The sequence below is a fragment of the Euprymna scolopes genome, chromosome 2 (genome assembly GCF_053919585.1).
Source record: "Euprymna scolopes isolate OS-2025 chromosome 2, ASM5391958v1, whole genome shotgun sequence".
Classification (NCBI taxonomy): domain Eukaryota; kingdom Metazoa; phylum Mollusca; class Cephalopoda; order Sepiida; family Sepiolidae; genus Euprymna; species Euprymna scolopes.
Genome location: NC_136483.1, coordinates 126,338,635 through 126,353,009, shown reverse-complemented (window position 1 = coordinate 126,353,009; position 14,375 = coordinate 126,338,635). Strand labels below are relative to the sequence as shown.

The 14,375-nt window shown below is 40.9% G+C and overlaps 1 protein-coding gene across 1 annotated transcript; it reads right to left on the bottom strand.

The window, feature by feature from the left end:
• Positions 1-3,498: 3,498 nt before the first annotated feature.
• Positions 3,499-4,116, bottom strand: LOC145240318 (uncharacterized). The gene has a single exon (XM_080103900.1). The coding sequence runs from the start codon at positions 4,114-4,116 to the stop codon at positions 3,499-3,501; it is 618 nt and encodes a 205-aa protein (XP_079960026.1).
• Positions 4,117-14,375: the final 10,259 nt, after the last annotated feature.

Sequence of the window (14,375 nt, the reverse complement as noted above, 5' to 3'; positions counted from 1 at the left end):
CGATTGGTATCATTCAAGATACCTGGGAATCTCACTCCCAATACCTTCTTTAAAATACTACAGGCAAACTGCCTGCCAGAAAAATCAAACTTCAGTGCCTGACTATGCAGATCCTCTGAAGTGGCACTTGCAACACTGCCTTCAGACTGATGCAACATCTTCCAAGCCAAACTTGCCAGCACTCAGCAAACTCAGTCTGGACATTCGGGCTTAGTAGTCGGTAACTCGCCAAGCATCTCCCTAGGGGTTTCAAATATCTCAGGGTTGCACAGGGAATCACACTCTACACCATCTGCCAACCTCGAAAGAATGAATCGAACCTGGGACGAGAACACTACAACATTAACAGCATCTGCTTCTACAAGCGAACAGTCCACGTCCTCACGTAAGGAACGATCACCCAACAACTCTGTAATATTATCTACTGATGACAACCATTCATCGACATCGGCCTTCAAGGGATATAATCCTCAGTTACAAATTAAAAGAGTCACTATAATTCAAAATTAAAATTAAGTGAATTTAAAATTCAAACTTCTATATGGAAGTTAATTGACTAGAAAATGAATAATAGCGTTAACACTCTTACAGCAATATCCCCACTGAAATGTAACCTAGGAAAAAAGTGGGAAGAGAGTTTAAATATACAACTACGTCGGGGGAGGGTACATACCACTATGTCACATGTGTATCTTCAAAAGAATCCAAATAACCAAATGTAAATACGTGCTAAGAAAGAAAAGGGGGGCTTATCTTTTCACAAACTCTTAGAATAATACAGTCTGCAAAGCAAATGGGTATAAACTCGCTATAGAAAATTATAAGAAATATCTTCAACGAATAATATAATATTTCTAATAATGTTGTCCGGTTAATTCACAACCCAGAAACATTTAACACATGTGAGAGAACGCATGTGTTCATTAAATCAAAGTAATGGGGTATATACTTATTCCAGCTTCCAAAAAATATCGAACACGCTGGATTAGGACGAAAAATAAAATTACCTCAGTCTAGTAGGCTTTCTTATTCGCTGACTAGGGACAGAAAATGCTATAGTTTCTCCCAACGTAAATCGCAATACCCGTGGAAATTCAACTAAAAGTAAAATGTAAATTATATTCTGAAATAGGGCTACGAAAGTTACAACTCCAATTCTAAAGAGTAGAAAATGGAAAGAGTATACGTATCGCTTAATCTTTTTATTAAGAAAAATATTTATGAAAAGTGCGTAAAATATTAGTCAGATATAAATAAAGACACTAGACGTACATAAATGCTAAATTCGGGAATTTTTATTAAGCGAAAGTCGAATGTTGGAAACACTAAATTATATTACACGCTTTCTAAATTCAGGACATAGCAGTCCTCAAATATTTTAGGGGGACGTTGAGAGATGCGCTAAGTTACAAGTGGGAAGGGAACGCAGGTAATTAGACAGTCGTTGTGGACGAGGAAGTAACAGAAACATGTCTCGAAATAGAAAGGGGCATACGCGTCGTATCATAAAAGGCGTATAGTAACTTAGTTCGTTAAATTATTTGAGATAACTGACAACTTAGTTTGAAAAGTATTCCAAAATAAGGGCACACGAATTCGCAAAATGCCTTCAAATAAAAGCAGAAACTTCCCAAACTACTTTTAAACAAAGAAAAATTTGCAAAATGTCGGAATTTATCTTGTTTCCAGATAAACTCGACGCTAAAGTAACTAAGCTGAAAAAAAAGCATGAAACAAAAGAGGAGGAGGGGGTAAAGAATGAAATGTAAAGGTCTTGATTTGAAACGAAGAAGAAACTTCATTTACAATAAGTTGCAAATTTTTCCCTTTGCGGGCATTAAACTTAAACGCCAAGGTAACATATGACAAAAGTAACATGTAATGAAAAAATAACAACACTGCTGGTTCTTATAAAGAAGTTGTGTGTATCCATAAACGAATGCAACAATAATGTACAAAATAGTAGTATCTCCTAATCACACTCGCATATGAAATTAATTTTAGGAGCGTACTCACAATTGAAAGCCAGTCAGGCACGTGCCTTTTTCTTTTTTTTGTTTAAAGTCCTTTTAGAATTTTCTTTCCCTCCATGTTCACAGATGAATTTCAGGAGCAAGACCTCGTCGCTTGTCCGGATAGGAAATTCCAAAATTCCTTGTCACGTAAAAAGGTATTTTCTTTAATTTCACTCCTCCTAAAATACGTGCAGAACCGTAGTCATGTAGTTAATTTTCAGAAGTCTGTCTCGTCACAGCTGAGTATTAATTTCTTGCCGGGTTTACTTCTTTGAAGGAGGCTCTTCAAAATTCCATTTTCAGTGCCGGGCAAGGAACACGTTCACTCTCCACGTCAGCAGAATTTCAAAAGAGGACGAAATACGCGCTGGGCTCGTGACATCACCACAGAGCTAGCATTTCCCTTAAAGGGAGTTTCGTACAAACTGAAACTATACGAAACTAAAAATCATAATGGATACAAAACACAAAAAATCATATATAAGAACCAGATAAACAATAATAAATGTAAACACCATTATTGGTACAAAAAAAAATTCCAACATAAGTGCACACCAGTCTCCCTCTCTTGAACAATCATTAACCCCCGCTTTTTTTTCACACATTCCCCAGGAAAGAAAAAAAAAGAAAATGAAGGAAAACAAAAAATATAAGGCATACACTTACTCGAGGAAGTTAACCTGTTAGTATAATTTTTTGGTTATTTTTTTTTTGTTGGTTACTAATTATTCAGGGAGGAGGCTAGGTCTACCTCACCGCCGTCTCCGGGGTGCTCAACTTGGACAATACCATTTCTGTCTGGCAGGAGGTGGAGACTCGATTCCCACACACTGGAAGTGACACCAGCCATCACATCCGTCGCAACAAATCATGTCCTGATCACCCTGTGGAGAACCGCATATAGGACAAAGCCAAATTACTTCATTGGCAGGTGTTGATTGAGGAGGAATAGTGTTAATCCCATCCTCAGGCCTATCAACAGATGCCGGTATGGATCCATCTTGATCCTCCCCACTTAAGGATAATTCAAAGGGGAATAGGTTTTCTAACGAGTGGATACGCACTACATCCCCCCCTCTATTATAGCCTCCCTTGCTGACCTGACTACCCCATCGTCTCCGTAAAACATCTCCAAAATGATCCCAAGAACCAAAAACGGCCTAGGCTTATGTGGGCTCCTCACCAATACCACATCTCCACCCTTTAATCTGTTTTGGAAGGGCACTCTAGAACGCCCCTGGGGTTTCTCAACAGGTACTCAATATACCACAAAGTGCGGAAACTCTCCAGGCACTGGTCCCGAAGCTGCTTGGTCCTGGAGGTGGGAGGCAAACTCCTCATCGTTCAGATCTAAAAGCAACCCAGGCCGCAAAAACATGTTAGGAGTTACTGCCTCTAACTCTTTCTCTGTAGATTCTCGATATGTCAGAGGGCGGTTATTGATAGCTCTTTGGATATCCGATATGATGGTAAGTAAAGAAAACTAATCCATCTCACCTCTACCAACCATCTTGTAAAGACAATTCTTAATTGTCTGGATACTCCTCTCCCAAACACCTCCCAGCCAAGGTGAGTAAAGTGGAATGGGGCAGAACTTGATAGAGCAGGAGCCAAACTTCTGTTGGTAATCATGGTTTAGCATCAACCTTTTAAACAATCGACCGCCTTCTAGGAAAGTTTTAGCATTATCACTGTAAATGGTAAACGGGATGCCATAAAGGTTTGTGAACTGCATCAATGCCTGCAAAAAGGCCAACATACTCATGTCAGGTAGCACTTCGATGTGTATAGCTCTGACACTGAGACACGTGAAGATCAGTAGATACATTTTCATTTCCTTACCACCTTGCCTAACCCAAAGGTGACCGGTGAAATCCCCTCCCGTATGCTTGAAGGGAACTTCCAGTTCAATACGAGATGTGGGCAGGTTAGCTACATTGGGTGGCAAGACCTGTCTGGTATTGTACCTTCGGCACAGTGCGCACGAAGTAAGAATCGTCTTCACTGCCTGTCTGCCTTTTGGCACCCAGTAGCCACAACGTCTCAGTTCCGCTAAAGTGGACGCAATCCCTAAGTGCTGGCACCTAGCATGCGCATCCATTATGATAATCTTGGTAATAGGGTGACTCTTTGCTAACAGAATAGGGTGTTTAACCTCCCTGCTAAAGTGAAGAGATCTACCAATTCTGTCACCTGACCTGATTAGACCTTCCTCATCAATAAACAAATCAAGGTCCTGCACCAACCCAGGTATCGTCTTGCCCAAGAGGCCTAGCAAAAAATCTAGTTCCTCAGCAAGTACCTGGTGTTGCATCGTCTGCATAAGCAAAACTGCTGACAGTTGGGATCCTTCTTAACCGACGCCAGCGATTGATAAATTTCAGGACTAAGGAAGTCACTCTTAAGAGTTTATTGAATGAAGAGAACCTTTTCAGGGGCAGAACAGTAGGTGTTTCCTCTCCATGGAGGATTGCAGCATTCCAAGACGCATGAGCTATATCTTGGATGCGTTTGTTGAGGCATGGCAAGTCATCAGTAGCCCATGGAGTGGTGCCGCCACTCAACCAACCTGGACCATTTTGAGAATTTTATTTTTAAATAAAAAATAAATAAGTAAAACAGAAAGGCTCAGTAAAAAAGAAAAAATTGTAAAATTTATTTTAAAACGGATTTAAGATTTTTTCCAATATTTGTGAATTTGAGCGGTTTATTTGAATTCAGCAGACGACTTTTTTGAGCTTTCTCATTGGCTGTTTTGTGTCACGTGATGGTAAACAAAAGAAAAACAGAGTTTTCGTTTTAAGCTAAATCAACAAATTTTATCAGATTGGAAAATATTTCTGAACTGATCGGTTCAGATTTTTTTTCTACTCTCCGGAGAAAATATCGATACCCTTTTAAAATGTTTTCTTCGTTAAAATCTTTCTAGAAATGTAGCGAAGGGCCGAGACAAATTGTTCTCAAATAATTGATTGAATTTCGAATCTAGAATTCTCCGTAAAAAAAATTAAATATTTTGACAGAGTCAAAATATTAAGAATTTGTTTTCAAATATTTTGGGAGAAATCCAAAATATTTCAGTGAATTGTGAAATAAGATTCCAGAGGAATTTTATTTTATTTTTCGGATAAAAAATCCGATATATATTTTGTAGTCTAAAATGACTAAATCGAAAAAAGAGAAATTTATTATTTTTCCCTGAAGGAAATATTTTTCGGATAGAGATTCGTCGATTCGATATATATATTTTGAAGTCAGAGTGACTAGATTTAAAAAGAAGAAATATTAATTATTTATCGAAGAGATAAATAATAAATTAAAAAGAATTTAAGAGAATTGAAACAAGGATTGTTTCAGAATATTCTCTAAAAAAGAAAGTTACGGAGGTTTTCTTGAGTTCGAAAGCATTTTAATTTTTAAATATAATAAAAAAGAATATTAAAAGCTACATTCTCCTATTTAGGCTCTTTTTTTTCAGCTATTTCCTTTTCAGATTCATAACCAAATTTTTCCCGAGAAAAAGACGCCTCTGAATTTGTTTTTTCATAAAATTGCCGCTGTCTGGCAAGATTTCAAAAGAAGAAGAATAAAAGAAAAAGAACCAATGAACTTTTTTCTATAGACTTTTCTACAAAAAAGAACTCTCCATGAAAGAAATTATTTCTTGCATTATTGTAGAGCTTATTTGCTTTAAAAGCACAGAAAGTCTTCTTAAAAAAGAAAATGTCGTCTGCTTATTATAAAAAAGGCGTGAAAACTCAAACTGTGAGTAATATATTTTTTTCCTTTTGTGTGTTATATAGCGAATTCTTAATAGGATGCTATAAAAAATGTATAATCAAGGACCTAGGTCTGAGGCTAAGAAATTTATCCTAACACATCAATGACAACTGGCTGAGAGAGAAAGAGAAAAAGAACGTCTTACCTCTTGCAACAGATGCCGTCGGTTGCGACCTCAGGTATTAGTCCTTGTGGTCCCGTAATAATTCTTTATCAATACAATAATTGATTGAGAAAGAAAAAACAAAGGAACTACCAAGACGGTGTCCCAATTGTAAATAGGAGAAGAAGAAAAAAAGAAAAGGAAAGAGAAGAAAAGGAACAACTTCAGACACGGTGTGAACCGATTGTAAAGATGGGGGTAAAAAAATAACACACAAGCTAGTCAACCCATACAATTTTATAGAAGGTCTAGGGTCACATGATTTATCCATTAGTATAAAAAACAATCACAAAGGGAAAGACGCTTTCGCATCCATCTCTCAAAACCCGAGGTCATTGAAGGTAGGAAAGATTTTCTTATACACTCCCGTCTCAAGAGAAAAAAAATAAATAAATAAATAAAATAAATGAATAAATAAATAGTAAACAGTGAAGTTGTCTGAGTACATTTTAATACAAATAACTGTTAATTTTGGGTCCAAACACTCAAAATTCTAAATTTAGATTCCCGGGACATGGATCCAACTTGATAAATTGAACAAATCCAAGAAAAATAAGTTTTAAGGGGTCGAAACAAAACCCCCCCCAAAAAAACTGAACCTTCAGCCAATCCCCGGTCCAAACATTCCAAACCAACATAAAGTGTATTCAGACATAAGGCAAACTTCGCAATCGGTTTTTGTCAAAATTTGACTGCCAAGCCGGCTGAACTGCTAGTAAATAAATAAAAATAAAGGATAAAGAGAAAAGGAAGAGAAAAAAAAAATGGGAGAGGTAAATAAATAATTACCTATTTTCTGAGAGTGGACTGTTAGTGAATTGAATGTAGGCAATTCCAACAGTACCAATTCTCACCCTCTGGGGGAACTTGCTGAATACCTACGCAGTTGAAATGGTACCATTGATTGCATTCATCACAGCATATCATTGGACTACCATTATCCGGTAGAACACATCCTGGGCAAATACATGCATGTTCAGTAAAACCAACACAAAGTCAAGTATCTGCAGAATGTCTTCTTGGTTCCTCCTCTTCTCTTTTCTCTCTCCCAACAATCGAACACAGCATATAATAACAAAACTCTAAAGCACGTCTGACAGCACTGACTTCTGCCAACAGTCTCCCCCTCCTCTTAACAACACAGGCTTTTTATATCGCAAAATCGTTCACCTCTATTTGCATATTCTTCTAATTCACGTGATCACTACTCTATAAATAAGAGTCTTGACCATTTCTTTTCTTTCTTTTTATTTATTTTTGGTGACCGACCCGCACGTGGTCTATCCAGGTAAGTCACGCATTTCTCCACACTCCCCCCTGATCTCATGATCACAAACAGGACATGCGGGCAATCGTCGTTGGCGGGTACTCCTTCGAAGAAGCACTTCCTCATTGCTGTTTTCTTCATTACCACCATCATTACTACCAGTCTGTTCCATTATCCCGTCTCGTGGTTCCATAGGCGGTGTCTCACAATCAGGGCAGGGGGGCAGTATCCGTCTTTGTCGGGTACTTCTCCGAAGAATCGGAGGCGTCATCTCCTCGGTATGCTCCATCATCCCTTCTCGCTGGGTTTCGCAATCACGGGGGGTGGGCAGTATTCGTCTCTGTCGAGTATTTCGATGAGGCATTACTTCCTTGTGTCCATCGCTCTCCTCACTATTGTCATCAGTATGTCCCATCATTCCCTCATCTGGTTCTGTTGGTGGTGTTTCTATGCTCACCTGAAGGGGCAGTAAGTGATCAGGATCATCTCTGAACGGTGTGTGATCCTCCTCATCGTCCTCAGAATCAGAAGAGGTATAACAAGGGCGGATATCTTTTACGTGACGTGGTATGCCACCAATCAACATGGTCTGAGGACTTATGATTTCATCTATTTTTCCCCGGAAAAATTTCGTAGTGCACCCAGCATTTGGGGGTTTTATCCAAACAAGGTCTCCCACCTGATATGGTGTATTGACAACACTCACCACTGATGGTATGGCATCAACTCCTTTCACACGCTGTTCATATTGGTAAATCCCATTGGCTGGTGCAGTTGCTGGTGTTGCATTGTCCTTGGGTGTTATATTATACCAGTACACAGCTTCTGGAATAGAGCACTGCGTCCTGGCTGCAATTCTTTTGATGGTGCGGTGACACCGTTCTGCTATACCATTACCCTCGGGATAATATGCACACCGATAATGCATTTTAATCCCCCATTCGTGCACGAATTTCTGAAATTCTTGACATCGAAATGTGGCGGCATTATCAGTCAGAATTTCAATCGGGGCACCACGTTCAAAAAAGACGGCTCTCAACTGTTGTATAATGCTGGCTGCATCCTGTCGTGTCAACAGGCGCCATATTGTGAAACGCGTCGGGCCACAATCCGTCATGGTCAAAAAATGTTTGCCCCCATAATGTGTTATGTCCATCCCTACTCGCTGCCAGTTGCCCTCCACCTCGAGCTTCCCTTTTTGCCATTGGGATGGTGCCGGATCAATTCTCTGACACTCTTCACACGAACGTATGGCTGCTTTCACTGATGCTTTTGTAGTTGCAGGGCATACTCTTCGGACAAAATATGCAGTCCTCTGAATTCCAGGATGTCCAATCTGCTGGTGTATCATACGGATCTGGTCAGGTGTTAATTGATCCGTTACAGTCGCGCATGTTTGTTGTTGAAGATCGGATCCCTGCCTCATTGCATCGATCCACCTCTTTGGTACTCGAGTCAAGCTATCAGCCAAATTCTGCATCGACGAGACTAACGTAATGTCTACCTGCAAGCTGTATTCGTCAACTAGACGCTTAATTATTGCCAGTCTCCTTCGTACTAGCATTTCACTTGCAGCTCTAGTCTTAACTCGAGCCTTTCCAGTCAAGGTGTCGGTTAACCAATGGTAAACACACAATGAGTCAGTGTGGAGATGCACAACATTAGTCTGCCATTGCAATGCGAGATTAAGACCTTTTAACGTGGCATCAAGTTCTGCCAAATTTATATGTTGGGCATCATTTTTCGGACGAAGCCAGCATGCATCTTCCACAACAACACCTAGTTGCTCCAACACGACACCTGTAGCCAACGAACTTGCGTCAACCCATGCATTTAGTTCGTTTCCAGACACTTGCCACTCACCCCGGGCAGGGTCATTCCTATGCACTCTGGACAACATTTCAGCCATCATTTGTTGGAGAGAATCATCATCCGCAACATCGTCCCATCCTTTTGTTACTGTAGTCACTCGTCTTTTCACCACTCCTGTTGCCGATCGGAGCCATCCACAGACAGGTAGATGTCCTACCAATTTACCACAGATAGAAAACACAGTACGTCTTGTTAATACATTGGGTAACTTTGGAAGTGGGCTCCCTCGTTTCCATCGCAACGTATTGCCCTCCTCCCAGACCTCAAGGCCTAGCACGGGCACTCCATCCTTTAGGCGCTTAGGGTCTTTGCTTATTAACCCAAACGCTTTCAGTTTTATTCGAACTGCATCCGCAGACATTATGTCCTCATTAACATAGATGTCATCTATGTAGGCTGAAGCAGCTTTTGCTGTGGTCTCATCCTGCATCAAAACAGTTTTAATAATGGTTGTCATAATCAAGGGTGCTACGTTTAGGCCAAAACCCAAACGTGTCAAACAATATAGTTTTCCCTTGAGTAGTACTGTCTGAAACGGCCATAATGACTCATGGACACGTATCTGCAGGTAGGCCCTCTTTAGATCCAGAAGTGCTACATTGCTCCCTTTTTGACGCCACTCTCTCAGTTTAGCAGCGCACACATCTGCGTTTCCGGTAAACGCATCAACATGCCGATTCAACTCTCGGTAATCCATTACGGGACAAATTTTTTCTTTGGTAGGTTGTTCAACAGCCATGAGCGGAATTAATCCCTTGGGTGGTCCCAGACGTTCCTGTGGGTATGGTATTAACCAACCGTTGTCAATCCACATCTGAAGTTCTTCTTCATATGCGGCCCTATTCTTGGTAGAAACTGCATACTCTGGAATCGTGTTGCACAGCCGATCTGGTTCCTGGCCCATGGCCCATTTCCACTTTGCAGTCCACACCCTTTCGTTGTCATCAAATGTAGCACAGAAGTCCTTTTCTTCAATCGACATGGCTGCACAGACGTCTTTCCCTTCTCCAAGCCTGATACCTCTAGCTGCTGTGATTGTAACGCCTCCTAGTGCTTGTATTGCATCAATTCCAAGCAACATGTCGTAGCCAAGGGGTTTCTCCTGCATCACCAGAACGTCAACTTTAGCTGTGTCACCCTTCTCAGTGCAGATTGTGACTGTCCCTTCACCACAACATACCCGTGATAAGCCATTGATGGTCATAACGCCAACTGGGTTCCTCCGCCACACCGGACAGCAATGGGCACTAACTATAGACCGGGAACACCCCGTGTCTATAAGTGCTGAACACTGCACATCATCAAGTTTAACGCTAATGACAGGCAATCCTGTGTTTATTGGTTGGCAGGGGGCAAGGGTAGCGATAGTACCTTGCCCCCAACTTCGTTTCCCGAACAGTTGCGAGATATGTGCCCAAACTTATTGCAGCGATAGCATTGCACTGGTCTCTTTGATTGTGGATATACACCTCTCCTATCACTCCGGCACTCTTTAGCAAAATGATTGGCCTCCCCACGTTTATAGCACACTGGGGTGGCATGCTTATTACTATCTGGAAGAGAGTCCACATTGCCTCCATGTCGAAAACGAGCTGCTGCTGCAATTGGTTCCTGTTCCTTACAGATGTTTCGAGCTCGGGCCAATAACTCATCAGTTGACAATTCATCGATTCTTGATGATGCCCGCAACAGTTTACTGACCTCCTCGGGTAGGCCTACCAAAAAAGCACAGCTTAATATTTTATCGTTGACTCCACCAAACGGTACAGATAATTTTCGCAGGTCGGCTAGGTACACGTCGACTGTTTCCTTGGGTTGAAGTGTCCGGCTCGTGAACTGTTGCCACGCAACAAATGGATCTGTACCAAACGCTGTATACAGGCTCTGCTTGATTTCATCCCAGTCTGGTTCATCCCCGAGTTGTTGGTAGACTGCATAGGCCCCTCCGGTTAGCCTCAAAGGGATAACTGTGGCTGGTTCTTTAATTTTGCACAGTTTACAGATTTTCTCTGCCTTTTCAATCCATTCAACGACAGCCGGTCCAGTGGTAGATCCGTCGAACTCGGGTATTAAGCGAATGTCGAATCTGTCCATTGTTAGTAACCGCACACCAAGCGCCGAAATAGCTTAAAACCAACACAAAGTCAAGTATCTGCAGAATGTCTTCTTGGTTCCTCCTCTTCTCTTTTCTCTCTCCCAACAATCGAACACAGCATATAATAACAAAACTCTAAAGCACGTCTGACAGCACTGACTTCTGCCAACAGTCTCCCCCTCCTCTTAACAACACAGGCTTTTTATATCGCAAAATCGTTCACCTCTATTTGCATATTCTTCTAACTCACGTGATCACTACTCTATAAATAAGAGTCTTGACCATTTCTTTTCTTTCTTTTTATTTATTTTTGGTGACCGACCCGCACGTGGTCTATCCAGGTAAGTCACGCATTTCTCCATCATTTAATAAATTATCCACCATCATATCATGGGATAATGAAGGATCCTGGTTGAGGCAACTTCCACACCGCCAACTCTCCTCTTCTGGTGGAGGTCGATATAGACCAACACAGGAAAAATGGTACCAGTCATCACAGCAGTCACAACATATCATGGCACTGCCATTGTCTGGTTCACCACAATCAGGGCAAATCCAACCAAGCTCTGTGCCCTCTTCAATAGGGTCTTCAAGTACAGATATACAGCCATTCAGATTGTCATCAGCATTCCCCATCAAGGAATCAAGTCCATCAATGGGTTCTTGAATAGACGACTCCAAGGGATAGAGGTGCTTCAGGGAATGAACTTGCAAGGAGCCATCTCCTCGTTTTATCTGAGCAGATCTCACCAATCCGTCATCTCCTGTAAATAGACGTGTGACCCTACCCAATGCCCAAAATGGTCGAGGTTTGTTAGGGAGTTTGATTGTGACTACATCTCCCACACAAACAACTGGTGAAGTCCCTCCTTGTTGTCTTTGGGCATGCTCTCTTATACTAAGCAGATAATCTTCGTACCAAATTTTCTTAAATCTTTTTAATGCATCATTCCTGCAATTTAAGGACTCTAAGAGTTGTTTCCGAGAGGGAGGTTCTAGTTGATAAATACCCTCCCCATCCATTCTCAAAATCAAACGAGGGTTTACTACAGGGCGTAAAAAGTGATTTGGACTTATTATTTCCAAACTTGAGTCAGATGAACTTCTGTAAGTCAAGGGACGGTCATTTATGGCATTTTGTACATCAGAAATAATTGTCAGGAGATCGAAATAATCATGACTAGCTCGTCCAATTAATTTATACAAGCAAGACTTGATGGTTTTAATCAGTCTTTCCCATACACCTCCATACCAAGGAGAGTGTACAGGGATCTTAACATGCTTGATTTGGCATGTCCCCAATTTCTCCCTGAATTCACTGGAAGCAATCACCTCATGAATCATGTCACATCCAGCCACAAATGACTTAGCATTGTCACTATAAATATGCGAAGGAATCCCATAAATATTTGAAAATCGAATCAAGGCCATTAGGAATGAGTGAACAGACATATCCTCAATCAGTTCTAGATGAACTGACCGTACCTCCAAACAAGTAAAGACCAGGATATACATCTTCACCCTCTCCCCACCTCTCAGAACCCACAGATGACCCGTATAGTCTACTCCTGTGTGCAAAAATGGTCTTATCATATTCACCCGATGTTTAGGTAAATCAGTCATTTTGGGGTAGGTAAATGGAATAGAGTTAAATTTCTGGCACAAGGAGCATCCTGATAAAATTCTCTTTACCGCCTGCCTACCCTGGGGTATCCAGTACCCAGATAACCTGACCTTATTCAAGGTAGCAGGAACACCCAGATGCTTACACTGGTGGTGACAGTCCAATATTATGAGATTAGAAAGATGGTGATCCTTAGCAATAAGCAAGGGATTAACTATTTCGTATTCATATACAGAGACCTTCCCAATTCTTCCCTTGGATCGAATTAATCCTTCCTTATCCAAAAAAAGGTTTAGACTTCCCACTCTCGGTGGTATTGACCTACCTGAAGGATTTTGTAAGTATTCTAATTCCTCCCAGAAGGATTGTCTCTGCATTACTTTAATCAAGTGTGTCCGAGCCATCTTACCAAAGTCGGAGTCTCTTTTCCTCAACCTATTAATAAACTTGAACACACATGTGGTGACATTTAATAGTTTAGACAATGAAGAATATCTATCATATTGCACAACTGGCTCCTCCTGGCTGTGCGAAACAGCACAAACCATCGAAGATACAATCTTTTTGCTTTCTGGGCTCAAACAATTCAAAGGATTTTCAGGCCAAGAAATCGGTTGGTCTCTTAGCCAAGACGGTCCAGAAACCCAATATTCCAAATTGGCCCTCAGTTTAGAGGTAGGAATACCCCTGGTGATAAGGTCAGCGGGATTCTGTGCAGTAGGCACATATTTAAACTGAATGGCCACACCAAATTTAGACATCAATTCAGCCTCCCATTGACTAATGTCCTTCAATCTATTCATGGCAAAAACATTCTTGCTATTAGTCCGCCTTGTGACCAACCAGAATAATACTATTTGTGAATCAACTGCAAGAAATACCTTTTTGAAACTTACATTAGAATAGGCCTTCAACAAAGTCGGAAGGCACTTGATGGCCAAGAAGGCCGATAAAAGCTCCAGAGTTGGTAAACTCTTCGATTTAAGAGGCGCCACCTTTGCCTTGGAAAAAACCAGAGATGAAACCTTCCCCTGGACTGCATATGCTGCAAATCCATATGCCCTTTTGGATGCATCACAAAACAGAAATAATTCAGCTTCTCTCCCTTCATCAAGGGTTTTTCTAGGGAAGGTAACAGAACCAAGTTCTGACAATTCATGAGCGATGACTACCCATTTGGATTGAAGTTCACTTGGCACAATTTCATCCCACTCAAAACCTAATTTCCACAACTCACTAACAAGAGTACGTGCCTGTATAGATACCGGCAAACATAATGAGAGTGGATCGAATATCCTTGATGCTTCAGACAGTATATGCCTTTTAGTTGCTGCCTCAGGGTTACAATTATAGGAAGCAATATTGATGGTATCAGCAAGAGGATCGTAACGATAACCTAATACCTTTTTTTTTTTTTTTTTTTTTTTTTTTTTACAAAGGCATCACCACATTATCAAGGCCCAGAGGCCACTCAAGGATAAGGGTTAAAGAGTGTACAGTAGAAGTTGGTCAATATAGTAATCATTAGTAATGAAAATTTGGTAAATTTAATAACTTAT